Consider the following 16,591-nt stretch of genomic DNA (forward strand, 5'->3'; position numbering starts at 1 on the left):
CATACGCTGAGCTTCTGTGTCTTGTGGAAGACCATCGAGTCAATAATGCCCCGCACTGTAACAAGTTCCGTGGTGGGGTCAATTGGATAATCGATTAGGTACCACCCACCCAAGGGCGCGCCTATCCATCGACAGTGTTGACCGCGTGTATCTGGGGATGTGGGGATCTGATCTGAGCTGATCTGATCACCAGTTCATCCTCAGCATGTGTGTAAACTACTGGGTCATCTCTTGACATGGCTTGTGCGATTTTGTGTTCTGCTTACTCCAATCAACGACCCCCGCCATCCATTTCCGATACCTCACCGCACGCTGCAGAGTGTGTCTGTTCGGGCACACAGCACACCACACCGGGGAATTCCGTTTCCCGTTAACATCCTCCCCATGAGCTCTGCTTTTACCCCTCTGACATCATCGCCCTCTGTACTGTACTGAAGCATTCTTACCACCCATCAGTCAAGGCATACTCATCTGGTCTTGGCCAATCACCAGCAAAATGAGTGCATCTCACACCCCCACCGCCGAACCAACCGTCACCTTTGCCTCGGGCCGTGACACGGTCAACGACCCCCCCGACGTCCGCATTCTCCACTACAACGATGTCTACCACCTCGACTCCTCCTCGGCCGAACCCGCCGGAGGCGTCTCCCGCTTCATGACAGTAGTAAAAGAATACCGCTCCCCGCCCCAGCCCAACAGCAACCTCCCCGACCTCGTCCCCCTGTTCTCGGGGGACGTCTTCAACCCCTCCCTTGAATCTTCCATCACCAAAGGCTCCCACATGGTCCCCATCCTGAACAACATCGGCACCCTAGCCACCTGCGTGGGGAACCACGACCTGGATTTTGGGGTCAGGCAGTTTCGCCATCTATCTTCCAAGTGCCGCTTCCCCTGGCTCCTCGCCAACGTCCTTGATCCTGCTTTGGGCGAAGGGGTCCCACTGGGTAACGCGAAGAAGACCCACATGATCACCACGTCAAACGGGATCAAGATTGGGCTGATCGGTCTCGGGGAAAGGGAGTGGTTGGACACGATCAACTCCCTTCCGCCTGATATCGTTTACCGGTCGGCCAGTGAGGTGGCGCAGGAGCTGGTGCCGGAGCTGAAGGAGCAAGGCGCTGACGTGATTATCGCGCTCACTCATCAAAGAGAGCCAAACGACAACAAGCTTGCGAGGAATCTGGGAGGGGGCATGATTGACCTTATTCTGGGCGGGCACGACCACTTTTATGCGCATAGTTACATCAACGGGACCCATGTGCTGAGATCAGGGGCGGATTTTAAACAGCTGAGTTATATCGAGCTGAGGCGGAATCAGGACTTGGAAGGGACGGCCAAGAAGTGGGACGTGGACATTGTTCGGAGGGACATTGTACGAGCGATCAAGAAGGACCAGGAGACGGAGAAGCTGGTCGAGGGCTTGACGGCGAAGCTTAAGAAGAGTCTGGAGAAGCCGATTGGGTGGACGGCGGAGCCGTTGGATGCGCGGTTTACGACTGTGAGGACGAGAGAGTCGAACATTGGGAATTGGGTTTGTGATATCATGAGGGGGCATTACGGGGCGGACTGTGCGCTGATGGCGGCGGGGACGATAAGGGGGGATCAAATCTACTCGCCGGGTCCGGTTAGGGTGAAGGATGTGACGGACTGTTTCCCGTTTGAGGATCCGGTGGTGGTGATCAAGGCGGCGGGGAGGAATATCTGGGACGCGCTGGAGAACGGGGTGAGTTTGTACCCGGCGCTGGAGGGGAGGTTTCCGCAGGTGTCGAATATCAAGTTTAGGTTTGACCCTTCGCTGCCGGTGGGGGAGAGGGTGTTGTGGGTGGAGATTGGCGGTCAGCCGCTGGATAAGGAGAAGGTCTATGTCATGGCTACTAGAGGGTATATGGCCAGAGGAAAGGATGGCTACAAAGCCTTGCTGATCCAATCCGAGGGTGGTGATTGCGAGGAGGTTGTTTCGGAAGAGAACGGCATCCTGATCTCAGCGATGCTGAGGCAGTATTTTATGGCGCTGACTGTCATGAACAAGTGGGCCAGATGGGGTCCATCATTGGCAAGACATTGGTTTGTTTCCCCCTTTACTCGGACGCGCAGAGCCCGTCAGAAAACTAACAGGACATCAAAATAGGGACAAGGTGGTACAAGAGACTTCCTCCAGCTGTCCCACTTTGCCAGCGTCACCAACCGAGACCCGCCAGCCAGGAGACAGGAGAAAACACGGCAACACCACCACCAACTCGCACAAGGGATGGGACTATTTCACACCTGCCAAACTCCGAGAAAGGAGATCAAGCGTCAGCCCCTTAGTTGGTCACGCAGAAGACGACTCGTCCGACGAAGAGTCACCGGATGAGGACGTACACCGGACCGAAGTCAGAGACACTGACAGGGAGCTGAGGGTGATGCGCAAGTTCTTTAGGAAGTGGTGTCGTATTGCGGGTGTTGATGATGGCAAGGACTGCGTGGAGGGGCTCAAGGACAGCGAGGGTGAGGTTAGCTGGACACGGGCGATTAGACCCAAGCTCGAGGGGAGGATTGTGATGGTCGCTTCTTAAGCTTAGAGTTGCACATCAAGATTCGCTCAAACATTGGGCTTTTGGATACCTTGTCGGAGAGACCATAGAAAAAACGGCGAGGATCTGCGAAACAATGGGCATGTTGCTTTTCTCTTGTTTGGTACGTATGCACGTAGGTGGATGCGTATCATGAGCTGCATGTGCTTTGACATTCCGTGCTCCACGTATCAAAATAGCCTTGTCAGGGACACTGACTGAGGGGGAAGTTATCGAGGGTCTGCTAGTATCTTTGCACATGACAGCTTGGCAGTTGATGCAGACGTTTTGGGGGTAGACGATCCAGCTCAGTTGATGATAAAATTCTTCCTCACAATTGAAGTGTCAGTGACTTGATAATACAATATGGGCCAGTCTTGCACCTTGCCCGGCCCAAACCGATGAACAGACGGGATCTCGGCCTGGCTTCACCCCGCGTTTTCCTTTCCAAGTTGCAGGTGGATCACCTCACTGACCCGGCCGGGCCCCCCCTGAATTCCACGTGCATTTTGACGCCCAGACACCGAGCTGAACCAGCCCCCGGCGGCGTTCGAGAGTTGATCCTTTGGGCAGCATGGCCCAGATACTCCGATCTACTAATGGAAGAAAAGCCTGCCGAAGAGAATGGAAAGATATTGACAGGCAAGTTGGACCTGATATGTATTGCAATAACAAACCCAAAAGGATGTGATGAACTTCGAAGCGAGGACGTTGCCGAATCCGAGCTACTTGAGTTCTTGGTCTATCCCGTTTTCTTTCTTTTTTTCTTTCCTTTTTTTTTTTTTTTTTTTTTTTTTTTTTTTTTTTTGGCTCTCTCGGGCTGCAAGTGTGTGCCGCATTGCGCTAGTTCCCGTCAAATACACGCCACGCATATTGCTTCCATATCAGTTTCCAGAGCATTGGCAACGGGTTGCCCAGGGAATCGTACACCAGGTGGTCCATACATATACAACTGCCTGTATTGCCTGTGTGAGCCAATTTGTTTCACACCCTCGATCTTTATCTCCCTGATGAGGTTTGGTGTCTGCTCATAGTCTTGAGCCCGGGCGGCCATGTTATCTATCCATTGTCCGTTAGCCGGAATGGAGCCTGCCCGGCGTAGGTGGAGCCGCAGTAACGCTGGAGATGTTGAGGATGCCGTGGATTCTCGGAGAAGAAACTCCTCTTTCCGCCTCTCTCTCCGTCTCCAGTCTTCTTCTCCACGATCCGCATGGAGCCGTGGAATCTGTCAAAATCGTTCAAAAGATTGGAGAAAGCGGGGCCTCTCGGGTCAGGAAAAAGAAAGCGTGATCAATCGGTTGTGAGCGACGAGACGCGCCATGACGGGCAAGGCCGTGCGTATCTTTTCTGAATGATATCCAAGAAACGCTAGCTGACGAGTTCATAGCCGTTGTTAGGTAGCGAGTTGTAAGCTGCAGCGATAGGCTCTTCAATGTCCCGGTACTCGAAGGGGAAGCTGGCTTGGGTGGATGTTTGAGATTGACAGCCACGGATGGGTTCAGGGGTATCGTTGGTCACCGTGACATTTTCTGCGCAGTGTGAGGGTACCAGCAGCCTGGTGAGGTGAGGCATTTGGGAGGGTCCCCGGTTTTCTTCACTCCCGGAGCGCCCTCGAGCATTGGCAATCGGCGGGTCTGTCGCATCTTGAGAGATGAAGAAGCCGATGCTGGGCCCTTGGCTCGACAGCCAGCAACAGAGGCTCTTGCAGTTGGGGGGCAAAGCGAAGCCGGGGATCACCCTGTTGTTATCCCAACGTCTCTCAACAAGCGAGAGAACGACCGACACAAAACTGGTTAGCTCACCTGGCTGCAGCATTCGGGTGCGATTTTCAAGCTGGTCGTCGACTGGCGAAGGGGGGCCAAGCCGCCGTGTCGAAGGTGACATCGGTTGGCATCCCGCTAGTGTTGGTGGTTTTTTTCTCCGTTACCTCTTCTGGAGCATCTGACTGTCGCGTCGATAAATGGTGAAAAGCACAAGGGGGCGGTGGGGAATTAGTGTGAGGAAGATTGTCTGTGTGCCCGCCTCCTCCCCAGGCCATGAGTGCAACGCCCAGCAAACGAGTGCCAAATATGGACGCGGTATATATGAGGGCCAGCCTTCCTTTACCGAACGGTTCCTCTCCTCTGGGCTTTCTGGTTCCCGTTTCCTTCTTTTGATATTCCTTTATGCAGCCTTGTAGGCGACAATCACCTGCAGCCACAAGCCGTCCCGTCTTGTCCCGGTTTTCTGTCCTTCACATCCCCGTCGACTTTGTACATACATAGGCACATCAACACCAACCGGGCAGGGAGATCACCGGCGCGAATCTCGGCATTCTTCTCGACCGCAAGGTCGGGGAAAGAAAGAGGTCCACGCTAAAGAAACTGGATTCGGGGATTACTACGATTTGGGCGGGCAAGGGACAACAAGCCAGGCGCCATGAGATTACCACCACCCGAGGTCAGAGCCAGCTGGCCTCCAGCCAATTATGAGAATCCTGAGACGAGAGGTCCGGCTCTTCTGATCATCCAGCTCATCATGCTTCCCATCGCCCTCATCGTTCTACTCCTCCGTTTCTACGTCCGTATCAGCATCATGGGCAAGGTCGAATCCGACGATTGGTTCATGGTAGCCGCCGCTGTATGTTTTATATGCCCCTATTCTCGGAGTAGCTTTGGCAGGATCTGACCGTTTTCTGACCTGACTGGTACCTAGCTGTGCGGAACGGGAGTAACAGTGTGCGTCATTCTGGCATCCTCCCTGTACGGCTGGAGCCTTCATATCTGGGATCTCAAGTATGAGACCATCGTATCCAACCGCAAGGTGTCCATGGCCGTGCAGGCTCTATTTGTCTTCGCGACCAGCTTTGCCAAGGTGTCTATCCTGATCAGCTACCTCCGTCTTGCGCCCCAAGGGTCGTGGTTCCGAAAGCTCACTCGTGCGTTGTTCTCTTGCCGTTCTGGTAGTACGTTGGTCGTTGATATGGTGCTGACATGACCACAACAGAGGGCACCATTGCGTTTGTCGCCCTGTTCAACTCGGCCTTCATCGTCGTCCTCTTCACCCAATGCCGGCCAACATCTTCCTACTGGAACATCATCTTCAGCAAGTCAGACTGCGTCCCCGAGGGCCCGCCGCTCATAACCCAGGCGTCCCTGACCGTGTTGTCCGATTTCTTGGTCTGGATTTTGCCACTGCCGACCTTGTACAAGGCCCGTCTCCCGCTCTCGCAACGCATCGCGCTCATCGTCCTATTCTCGTTTGGGGGCGTGGTTGTCATTGGGGCCATTTTGCGACTGTACTGGATCTGGCATGTGGTGGAAAGGACATACGACGTGACTTGGGAGGGGTTTCACCTCTGGATCTGGACGGCCGTCGAGGTGCATTTGGGAGTTATTTGCGGTTGCGTGCCATGGTTGAAGTCGCTGGTCAAGTTCTGGAAGAACGGGGGCTCGACGGCGGCAGGATATTCCCATAACCGAGCCGGGAGTAGGAGTCTGGGCAGGATGACTGCGGGCAGCAAAAAGGGGAAGCTGAACGGGGAAGAGGAGGGTGCCGATTTCAGGTGTGATCGGGGGGCTGTGTTTCGGATGGTGAGTGTCAATGGCAAGAAGCTGGACGGCGATGCGTACATGGACCTGGACAGCTACGACGGCAGCAGTACCGCGAAGCTGGACGTCGAGGCAGAGCAAGGCCCAGCTGCCCGGAAGTAGATTGGCAGAACGATGCCTAACCACCTGTTGTAATTAAACACCGACAGCGTCAATGTATCCATCCTTGTTATTTTCTTGTTTGTTTTTTGTTTTTGTTCACAGACACTACCCCAGATTGCCGGCGCGGCAGTTGAGGCGGCGGAGAAGTGGAGGCTTAAACGGCGCACTCGCTAAAAGAGACCGAAAAGGAAGTGGCCAAAGAGGAGGGGCGTCAACCCTGCCGACCCTGCCGTTGAGCCATGGCCGGGTTTCATTGCCGATGGAGCTGTGTTGCATCGCTCACTGAGAAATCGATAGCCGACCTTCTGGATGAGGCCGAGTTTGCGGGCGCAACAGAAGCAGAGTCTGTTCACTGTAACTGTGTCATCTCACCTCCAAAAATCAGCACATGTCAGCCATCATGGTGAGCTACGACCACACAAGCTATCCGTGCGTCAGGATACATACCCCGCTTTCTCGGCGGGGAACTGGGCCTGGCCTCATCATTGTCTCTGGCGACGACTATGAGGTGCACGACGACCGCGTTAGCCAAACACTGGATCCGCACCCGACCAAGAAATGGGCAGAAGAGGGATATGCGGTGGCCGAGGTGGGGGTAGGTCTGGTCCAGAGGGAGCAACACGATCGCGTCGACAGAGTGCTTGAGCTCAAGAACCAGCTCACCGAGGCTGTTGATAAACTGAGAGCGACGCCAGAATGCCAGGGCGAAGAAATTGGCTTGATTGGTAGGTCATGGCCAAGCCGTCACAGAGAGGCTCATTTGTCGTCTGGAACAAGACTGACTATGGCATCGTAGCATTTCACCACGAGCACATCTCCAGGCATCTCCTCGATGCTGTCAAGGAATTTCCTCAGATCAAGGCAGTCATCTTTTATGGCTGGTCACCAAGCGAAGCATCGCACGTCCCGGTTCTTGCCCACCTGGCTGGGAACACTCGTCCCAGCAGACATGTTCCGGGGGTGACCATCTACACCTACCCGTCTGCCAAAGACCACCTCTTTGCTCTGCCAAGTCATGCATCATTTTTGGCGAGCGCCGTTTCCGTCTCCCACACTCGCTGCTTGTCTTTTCTCAAGCCCAAAACGAAGGGCCCGTACTTTGACCTGGAAGCTATATGGGACGAGCACACGCGGTTCGAGTTTGAAGACCGCAGTGTGGAGGAAACAATGAAGACGATGGTGGATGAGCCCTATGTGAACCATGTGCCCACCTTGACGGGTGGCATCGGGCGAGCAGCCCTGACGAGGTTTTACCGGGACCACTTTATCTTCAGCAACCCCGACGACGCCAAACTCGAGCTGGTGAGCCGCACCGTGGGCATTGACCGGGTGGTGGACGAGTTTCTGTTTCAGTGCACTCACACCAGAACCATTGACTGGCTGTAAGTTGCATAGTGGCCGAAGCAAGACAAGCACAAGGTGAAAAGAGGCTGACGATGAGACCGAAGGATCCCTGGAATTCCCCCTACCGGAAGGAAGCTGAGTGTGCCCATGACCAGCATTGTCAACATTCGCGGCGATAAGCTCTACCACGAACACATTGCTTGGGACCAGGGAACGGTTCTTCGACAGCTCGGGCTGCTCCCAGAATATCTGCCATTCCCAGGGACCCAGTTGGAGTACCGTGTGCCGGTGGCCGGTATAGAGACGTCGAGCAAGATGGTGGATGAGAACTCGTGTGCTTCGAATGAGATGTTGGACTATCAGGTGAGGGAGGTGAGGGAGGTGGGGGAGTAATTGTCGGTAACAAACACGTCATTGTTGTCTGCACGTACAAGAAGAAAGAAAAATGAAGAAAACGAACAGTCGAAAATACATTGTTGAAACGCGCACAGTGCTAGGCAGTGCGCGGAGGAGCGCCATGTAGGGCAAATGGCTGGAGTCTAAACTGTGCCGTTCCACAGTTTTGTATGGCAGAGGTCACGGGTCTGGTCACGGGCTCAGGCCAAAGTGGGCCTAGCTCGGCATTCTAAGTTTCCACGACCACTCGAAACTTTGCAAAATCGGGAAAGCTTTCGACTCGACTTGATTCGATCTCCGCTGTCACCAACTTCTGACGACCGCACACATTACACCCTCTCTCGCTCCCCACCTGCAGCATTGCCACTGGTAGCTCCAGCACTACGATTATTTTATTCTGTAGCCTCCTTGTCGAATCTCGACTCTCGACTCTCGATCCCCGACCCCGTCAATCCCTCAAACAACCACCACCAACCACCCCCTGGCCATCCAGCTCTCCGACGACATCAGACATCATGCCTACAGGCCTGTCTTCCAGCTTCGCCTCTGCCGCCGCCGGCCAAACCCGAGATTCCAGAGGAAACGGACGAGTCGACGCGGGACGTACTGGTGGGAGCGGTGAATGGTAAGATGATCAGAATACATACATGCTACGTGACATCACCCTCGTGCCTCGAGGCTAATATGGGGTGCCAGGCCGCGCTCGAATGGGACTAGGACTTTCCGCCGACCCTCCACCACTCCCTTCAACCAAAACCTCTCGTCCAACCCCGCCGATCTCATGCAGTCTTCCGTTTCCGACACGCCTTCTTCGTATCCAAACAGCCAGCCAGGCTTTGGGGAGGGGGCCGCGAAATACACCAGGGAGGAGCTGCTCGACATCTTCAATAGTATTGAACCCGCCAAGATGGATGTCTCCAGTCTTTTGGAGCCGAATTGGAACCCGGGCCATTTGAACGGTAGCCAACCCTCTGCTCGTCCATGGGGCAAAAGTGGCGACTCGGGCCATGCCCCACAGGATCCCAGCGTGTGTTGGGACGCAGATGGCAGTGTCAAGCCCATCGGTTTAGAGGACATGACCGAGGAGGAGCGCCTCATGTTTTCGACTGATGTGAACTCGACCATGAAGCCACCTCAGCCGAAACAGCCCCAAGAGGGGAGCACCCCTCAAGGCGGGGGCATCAACGGTCGCAAGACGTCTGTGAGCGCCTCGAATTACCCTCTCGCCTCCCCGTCGACCTCCCGCCCTGTGACCAGGCGTAGGGAGACGGCTGACACGAACCCGTTTCCATCTGCGTCTGTGGCCTCGCCGACAGCCTCTCGCTTCTCCCGGGATGAGTGGTTTCCCCGCCGCAACACGGCCGAGGTCAAAGAGATGACGGATGAGCCAGAAGAGGACCACAATTTACGCGAGGCTCCGGCCAAGAATCAACCTTTTGCACTGCGTGCCAACACAGGCGGTCCGACTGGCTTTGGCAGTGCTAGTTCTCTCTGGGGCCCAGGCACGCCCACCTCGAGTTCTGGAATCGGTGGTGGGGCATTTGGCAACTTTGCCATTCCCACGCCCACCACTGCCGAGAAGCGCTTCCCATCTTCGGGCGGGAGTCGTCTTGCGCACCTGATCCCGAAGGACTCGACTGAGAGCGCAGCGCCCAAAGCAAGTGATGCCGCCAGCTGGCGTCCTCGCCAGCGGACTGATACAGACCCGTTTACGAACCGGGACGATGGTGCATCTGGCAGTGCAGCTTTGGGCGGGGCTCAGGACAACAGTCCGCCTCTGGCCTCGGCCCAGCCGCTGCGCGGCAACAGTGTTTTCGACACCCCTGTGAAGGGAAGCGCCGGCGACTTTGGCATGGCTAATCTGCGTCTTGGTGACCGTGTGGATGGACATGGCCCAAACAGTCCCTCGGACACGAACCCTTTCCGCAGCCCCACTGCGGTGGACGGCCGCGAGGAGCAGCAAGACGACCATCACGACCGTCAGCACCACGATACTCTCCGCAACAACCAGCCCGGCCCAGCCCCTGACAACCATTCTGGCTACAGCACGCTTCCTCGTTCTTTCGGGGCTACTGGCCCCTTTGACGGCAGCGATCGGAGCCAGACCTCTAGTGTCGGTGCCAAGGGCTTCCCCGCTGTGAACCATCTGGGCGGTTGGCCTTCTGCACCCTCTGTTGGCACTCCCGATCGTGATCGATCTTTCAACCCGTTCGGACCTGGCATTTTCGGGCCCATTACCGATCTCCCGTCCCCTGGCCTGGGCGGTCTCAACAGCGTCTTCGGCGTGCCCACTACCTCGAGACTTGCCCGTGGAAAGCTCGAGTCTCTTTTCCCGACGGCCATGCAGGCTCCAATCCACCCTCACGACCAAGACGGGCTCGCTGATTCTATCCCTGATCTTCGTCAAGCCAATCCTCTGGGTGCTATTGGCCGTGGTGCCATTGGTTTGCCCCGTGAAGCCACTAGTCCTGTCCGGGGCAACCGGGCTGCCTTTGAGGATATGTATTCGACTCCTGACCAGACCCGTTCTCCTTTCTCCGCCCCCGATCAAGACCAGCAGGGTCTCACGAGCACCGCCCCGGGCCAGTCATTCCCCACTACCGGCGGTCCTTCCTTCGTCTCTGGCCAGGCTGGAGGAGATCCGGGCTCGGTCAGAACCATGGTCATGCCGGACAGGATGCGCTGGGTTTATCTCGATCCCCAGCAAGTAGTTCAAGGGCCCTTCAGCGGTCTCGAGATGAATGACTGGTACAAGGCGAACTTCTTCACGCCTGACCTTCGGGTCAAACGGCTGGAGGATCGTGACTTTGAGCCTCTTGGTCAGCTTATCCGGCGCATCGGAAACTCCCGGGAGCCTTTCCTCGTGCCGCAAATGGGTATCCCTCATGGCCCTGCTCCTCCCACTGGGGGCTACGGTCCTGGAGTGTCTGATCCTGTCCCGCCCCTTCAGAACGCCTTCCCTTCCTTCGGCCGCACCCTTACCGCTGCTCAGCAGAATGACCTTGAACGCCGTAAGCAGGAGGAACAAATGTATCATGCCAGAGCGCGAGAGCTGGCTCAGTTTTCCCGCCATCCCCTCCAAACCTCTGTGCCCAGCACGCTCCAGCACCACTCCAGCATCCACAGCCTGCAGAGTCAGCCCAGCTTTGGCAGCATGACGTCTCCCATCACCATGCCTCCTCAGCCTCCCATTGGTCCCATGGTTCCGGGCGCCCCTTTTTTTGATTCGGGTGCTGGCATCGCCCCCGGTCCTGCGCAGCCCCCCATTGGTCCTTCTGCCGACCTTTTTCCTGCGGATTTGAACCTCAGTGAGCGCCAGATGCTCGCCAACATGCAGGCCACCGGGTCACTGCCGGCCGTTTTCCCCTCGCAGTCAGGGGGTGCCAATGCTGCCGATGGTGGCCTCCAGAGCCAACTGCCTCATGTCGACCAGCTTCAGCAAGACTCCGAGGGCTTCAAGGACAGGCTCCTCCAGTTTCAAGATCTCCGCTCTGAGCGTGATGCTGAAGAGGCGGCCGCCACTGCCACTGCCCAGGCCTGCAAGGTCATCGACGAGGTTGTCAAGCAAGAAGAGCCAGCGCCGGCTGATTCTGCCCCCGCTCCCATTTCAGCTCCCGTGCCCGCTCCTGCTGCTCCCGAGACTCTCGTAGCGGCCCCCGAGCCCGCTGTCGCCAGGAAGGCTGCTGCCCCAGCCCAGTCTGAACTGTCTCTGACCGAGAAGGTGCGTAAGACGCAGGCCGATAACGCCAAGTCGGCGCAGAAGCCTTCTGCTTCTGGCCTTCCAATGCCCTTCCCCCCCCCGCAAAACGCCCCTCTGCCTGCTCCCACGGCGCAGCGTCCTGCTTCCAACCTCCCTAGTCAGTATGGCGATCGGTCCGCCTCTGGAACTCCTGACACGTCTTCTGAGGGTGCCCCTCTTGCCCCTCCCCCTACCGCTCCCTGGGCTCCTCAGCCTGGTGCTGAGGCTCACAAGGGCCCAAGTCTGAAGGAAATTCAAGAGGCCGAGGCCAAGAAGGCTGCCAAGAAGGAGGAGGCCGCAGCCGCCGCTAGACGCGCGGCACTCGAGCAAGAGACGGCAGCTCTTCTGGCGCGTGAGAAGGCGGCTGCTGCTGCCAGTATCGGTCTTCCTGCCACTAGTACCTGGGGTACCGGCTCGCCAGTCAGCGCGGCCAGTGGCAGCCCCTGGAAGCAGCCCACGGTCGTCAAGACTCCCGTGTCTGCCAGCACTCCCTCCAAGAAGACTCTGGCCGACATTCAGCGTGAGGAGGAGCTGCGCAAGCAGAAGGCCAAGGAGGCTGATCGCCAGGCCAGCGCTGCTGCCGGTGCCGCTCTTGGCAAGCGTTATGCCGATCTTGCCAGCAAGACGTCGTCGCCCGCTGGTATTGCGCCCGCTGGCCCCGCGACACAAGCCATGACTGGAGGTGGATGGTCTACTGTGGGGGCTGGCGGCAAGGTCAAGGTTCCTACGGGTCCCGCTGCTCAGAACCGGTCTGCTAGCACCACCGGCATCAAGCCCTCGGCCACACCGGTTGCGCCCAAGGCCACACCCAAGCCTGCCCAGACATCGCTCAAAGATGCCAGAAACCTTGCCCTTGACGAGTTCAAGAACTGGGTCCGCCGTGAGCTGACGCGTGGTGCTATCAAGGAGGGTAAGTCTTGACTTCTTGTCGTTTCTTTTCTGATGTTCACGTTGCTAACTGAATGCGTGCGTAGCCGACGGCCTCACTAATACTTTGTTGGAAATGCCGCTTGATCAGCCCGATATTATCTCGGACGTTGTGTACAGTTGCGAGTACACTCTGAACGGCAAGGACTTTGCCATGGAGTTTGTGCGCCGCAAGAAGCTGGCGGACAAGGGCATCATCGAGAAGGACTCGACGGTGGCGTCGATGCCCAGCGATGCCAAGATGGTCAGCAACAACGGCTGGAGCGAAGTGGCCAAGAAGGGCAGCAGCAGTGCGCAGGCTACAAAGGAGGAGGCGGCGCTGCCTGGCTTCCGTGTGGTCCCCAGCAAGAAGAAGGGCAAGAAATAGGATCCTCTCGCCGCTGACCCCGCTGACCGTGTCGACGTTGGAGCCGAGAACTACTTCAAGGCGCTGCAGTTCAAAGGAGGAATGAAGTAACAGACGGAGGGAAGGGGGGGCGGGGGGCATGATGGGTTACATGCAGTCCGTTTTTGGTGCATCTCTTGTTGACAGCGTAGCCAGTTGGCATGGCAAGCCCTGAGCGAGTATTACATGTAGCAGTAACTGTGTTGAGTATGTAGCGCTTGCCTCGACACCAAAAATATGGAGCGAGGAATAGTTATTCCGAATGTACGTTGGTTCGCCATCTGCGTGATTTTGTCATGACTGTTGGAAGATATGTTGGTTGGGGGGAGGGCAGCCGTATGCAGATAAGGAAGCGCAAGGCTGAAGTTGGTGCCCCGGGGTGTCTTATGTAATCCAGGAGCTCACCAAAGGTAACAACCCCGCCATGGCTACACAGTGTGAACGGTGCGCCCCACTTTATTTTTGAGATCGCAAAAATGGAGGGGCACAAGTGGGAGGTGGTTTTCCGTATCATACCCTTTTGCACCACACTTTCCTTTTTTCTTTTTTTTCCTCTTTCCTTTCACCGGATTGGAATAGGATAAAATCATTTCACAATGGGGTCACAAAACGGCGATACCCCCGTTTCCTCCTTGCCTGAGCTTGTGGAGCAAGGCAAATACCTCGAGGTTTTGCTGTCTGAACCAGGCAAAGCGCTGATTCGGAGCTATGTCCACCAGCAGCAGTCGCCATCACCACCACCACAGGACCAGAATCACAACAGCAACAGCAACAGCAAAATTGTCGGACTAGCCGCTTTTAACGCTTTCTTGCAGGGGAATGTCACCGGCCCTGTGCTTGACGACACCCTCCTCTCTCGGGTCGAGAAAGCGTTTGGGACGACTGAGAATGAGAGGAAGGATCTCGCGAGGAGATGCCTGGCGGAGCTGCAGGTGGATGGCGTGGGGGTGTACGCGTATGTCCCGCTGTTGGAACTTTTTGGGTTGGCGAGGTGGGTTTTGTTGGGGTTGGGCGATGATGAGAAGGAGAGGTTGAGGGTGAATGTCTGGCATTACAAGCTCTTGACGGAGCCGAGTTTGGGGAGCGGGAGCAGTTTCAACAAGGGGTTGCAGTGGTGTGAGGTGCCCAGTTTGAGGGCGGAGATTGAGCGGGCGCTGGAGGGGGGACAGGAAAAGGACGGGGAGGCGTTGGTCGAGAGGGCCATGGTCTGGATTATGCTTGGGCAGGAGAAGAAGGCTAGGGGGGTGCTGGAGGAGGCGAGGAGGGAGAGGGGGTTTGTTTATACGCTTACTGGAGCTTTGGGTAGAAGGACGAAGTTTCAGGAGAGGAGCACGAGTCAACTTGTTGTTTTGGCGAGGAGTAAGGGGGCGTTTGAGAGCGGGGGTGGGGAGGTGAGGCCCGAGGGGCTGAAGTTGAATGATGATACTTTGTTGGAGGAGTTGAAGTTTGATAAAGAGGGGGGAGAGACGGATATCGGGGAGAGGGATGATGAGAAGGAGGATGTGCCGGTGGAGTTGAGGGATATCAAACCGGATGAGCAGCCGCAGCTCGCGCCGCTGGATCAGATTATCTTGTTGGCGGAGGCCACGCTCAAAGATGCGTTCTCACCGGCGGACACTTTGACCTCGGAGGAGGTGTTGCCTTTTGCGGTGAGGGTCATCTCGGATCAGGGCAAGACAAACTGGCAGATTTATACGCATGCGCTGCTGGTGAGGTCGAGGATTGAGGTACACAGGAGCAGGACGATGGAGAGAGGGGTGCTGCAGATGCAGGCGGTGGTGGATCAGGTCGTTGTTGATACCACACAGCCGGAGCGTGCCCAGACGCAAGAGGAAAAGGAGGGAGGGGAGGAGAATGGGGTACCGGAAATCAAGGTCTCTGTGCATGGCGACGAAGCTGCCCCCGTCGACAACAAGCCAAAATCCTTCTTCCCCACCGCCAAACCGTCAGAGACAGCACCTCCAGAAGTCAGATTGCAGTACATTCACACGTTGAGCTCGCCACCACGATGGCATCTGGAGTCAGAGCTGGCCTACTCCTGGGCTGGTGTCGGATCGCTGGTGTCCGCCATGGAGATCTTCAAGCGCCTTCGCCTGTGGGCAGAGGTGGCACTTTGCTATGCCAGTAATGCCGCGAGGGAAGACGAAGGCGGGCGCGGAAAGGATGGAGAGGCCAGGGCAAAGGCTATCCTCCGGTGGAGGCTATTCAACAAGACGGGAACCGCCCCTGAGAACTCGGAGCAAGACGCAGACGAGGAAGACGTGGACCTTGACAAGATCAGAGAGGCCGACTACCATGGCCCCCAGCGGACGCCACCGCCCTCCAACGCCCCTCGCCTGTGGTGTCTTCTTGGAGACCTTGAGAACGAAAAGAAATACTACGAGCGGGCCTGGGAGATTTCGGGTCAACGATATGCCAGAGCCCAAAAGTCTTTAGGAGAATACTACTTGCAACAAAAGGATCTGCTCAGCGCCCGAGATGCGTACAAACAGGCGGTGCACGTCAACAGGCTGAGCAACGAGTTGTGGAACCGTCTGGGAGACATCAGCTTGCGCATGGGAGAGTTTGCCGATGCCGCTGAGGCGTTTAGCAGAGCCATCTCATCTTCCGACTCCAATGGCGGCGAGGATGCCAGGACGTGGAGTAACCTTGGCAGCGCCTTTTACAGTCTCTATGTCGAGCGGGTCAAGGAGTTGAGGCAGCAAAACGAGAACGGCGTGTCAGCCGAGTCAGCAGCTGTCCCTGGTGATGATGAAGACGAGGAGACGGTTGAGAAGAAGGAGGCAAAGGACCCAAAGACTTTGCTGACCCAGTCATTGCATGCCTACAAGAAGGGGGCTTCGATTTCGCATGACAACTGGCGCATCTGGGACAATGTTATTACCCTGGCCTCTCGGCTGCGACCGATTGCTGTCCAGGAGGTTCTTCTCGGCTTGCAGCATGTGGTTAGGATCAGGAAGAGCGAGGACGCGGTTGATGTTGATGTTTTGAGGCTACTGCTCAACGAGGCTGTGTTGTCTGTGGAGAAGCCGGCTGGAACGGGCATCTACGACCCCCCTCGTGGATCGACCGAGAGAGCGGTGGTGCAGTTCTTGGAGACGTCGATTGTTCCCCTGACTACAGCCCGTTCTGAGTTCTGGGAGCTCATCACCAGAGAGCGAGTTTGGAAGAGAGACTTTGCGGGCGCCATTGACGCGGCTGAAAAGGCCTGGCGCGCTGCCATGGGCGGTGCTGGCGGTGGCCTGCTCCCCGGTGCCAGCAGCACAGGGCCTGATGGGAAGAGCAGGAACTGGTTGGAGGACAAGGATGCGTGGGCTCTCGTTGTCGAGAGAACAGATGAACTGGTCTCGGTCCTCGAGAACTATGGCGAGGAGGTTCCCGAAATCGGGGGCAAGTGGAAGGGCAAGGCTCGGTTGGCCGTCAGAAGTGTCATGGGCAAGGGCAAAGAGGCCTGGGAGGACACGGAAGAGTGGGATAGACTCAAAGGCTTGCTGGAGGGACTAAAGTAGGTAGAGCGGAACCTCGAAATAAAAGATAAGATTTGTGAGCACTTTTT

The 16,591-nt window shown here is 56.6% G+C and overlaps 5 protein-coding genes across 5 annotated transcripts; all 5 read left to right on the plus strand.

Annotated features, from left to right (window-relative positions):
- Nucleotides 1-496: 496 nt before the first annotated feature.
- On the plus strand, nt 497-3,162 carry QC763_300280 (uncharacterized protein; the record flags this gene model as incomplete). Its single annotated transcript, XM_062910493.1, has 2 exons — nt 497-2,064; nt 2,129-3,162. 2 exons carry the CDS (start codon nt 497-499, stop codon nt 2,553-2,555), a joined length of 1,995 nt encoding a protein of 664 aa, XP_062766408.1. The 3' UTR covers nt 2,556-3,162.
- Nucleotides 3,163-4,693: 1,531 nt separating this feature from the next.
- Nucleotides 4,694-6,303, plus strand: QC763_300290 (uncharacterized protein). Its single transcript, XM_062910494.1, has 3 exons — nt 4,694-5,171; nt 5,247-5,469; nt 5,538-6,303. The coding sequence occupies exons 1-3, from the start codon at nt 4,971-4,973 to the stop codon at nt 6,242-6,244; spliced, it is 1,131 nt and encodes a 376-aa protein (XP_062766409.1). The 5' UTR covers nt 4,694-4,970; the 3' UTR covers nt 6,245-6,303.
- Nucleotides 6,304-6,543: 240 nt separating this feature from the next.
- Nucleotides 6,544-7,981, plus strand: QC763_300300 (uncharacterized protein; the record flags this gene model as incomplete). Its single annotated transcript, XM_062910495.1, has 3 exons — nt 6,544-6,969; nt 7,041-7,626; nt 7,693-7,981. Exons 1-3 carry the CDS (start codon nt 6,633-6,635, stop codon nt 7,979-7,981), a joined length of 1,212 nt encoding a protein of 403 aa, XP_062766410.1. The 5' UTR covers nt 6,544-6,632.
- A 262-nt stretch (nt 7,982-8,243) lies between these two features.
- SMY2 (kinesin-like protein) lies at nt 8,244-13,323 on the plus strand. Its single transcript, XM_062910496.1, has 3 exons — nt 8,244-8,609; nt 8,681-12,633; nt 12,698-13,323. Exons 1-3 carry the CDS (start codon nt 8,500-8,502, stop codon nt 13,015-13,017), a joined length of 4,383 nt encoding a protein of 1,460 aa, XP_062766411.1. The 5' UTR covers nt 8,244-8,499; the 3' UTR covers nt 13,018-13,323.
- Nucleotides 13,324-13,631: 308 nt separating this feature from the next.
- On the plus strand, nt 13,632-16,544 carry QC763_300320 (uncharacterized protein; the record flags this gene model as incomplete). Its single annotated transcript, XM_062910497.1, has 1 exon — nt 13,632-16,544. One exon carries the CDS (start codon nt 13,632-13,634, stop codon nt 16,542-16,544), a length of 2,913 nt encoding a protein of 970 aa, XP_062766412.1.
- Nucleotides 16,545-16,591: the final 47 nt, after the last annotated feature.

This window comes from Podospora pseudopauciseta, chromosome 3 (genome assembly GCF_035222475.1).
Source record: "Podospora pseudopauciseta strain CBS 411.78 chromosome 3, whole genome shotgun sequence".
NCBI lineage: Eukaryota > Fungi > Ascomycota > Sordariomycetes > Sordariales > Podosporaceae > Podospora > Podospora pseudopauciseta.

Excerpts from the sequence above, each read along its gene's own strand:
- QC763_300290 (XM_062910494.1), top strand. The coding sequence starts at position 4,971 with ATGAGATTACCACCACCCGAGGTCAGAGCCAGCTGGCCTCCAGCCAAT. Across the intron at positions 5,172-5,246 it reads GGTTCATGGTAGCCGCCGCT|CTGTGCGGAACGGGAGTAAC; the intron begins GTATGTTTTATA and ends ACTGGTACCTAG. Across the intron at positions 5,470-5,537 it reads GTGGTTCCGAAAGCTCACTC|AGGGCACCATTGCGTTTGTC; the intron begins GTGCGTTGTTCT and ends TGACCACAACAG.
- SMY2 (XM_062910496.1), top strand. The coding sequence starts at position 8,500 with ATGCCTACAGGCCTGTCTTCCAGCTTCGCCTCTGCCGCCGCCGGCCAA. Across the intron at positions 8,610-8,680 it reads ACTGGTGGGAGCGGTGAATG|GCCGCGCTCGAATGGGACTA; the intron begins GTAAGATGATCA and ends ATGGGGTGCCAG. Across the intron at positions 12,634-12,697 it reads GCGTGGTGCTATCAAGGAGG|CCGACGGCCTCACTAATACT; the intron begins GTAAGTCTTGAC and ends ATGCGTGCGTAG.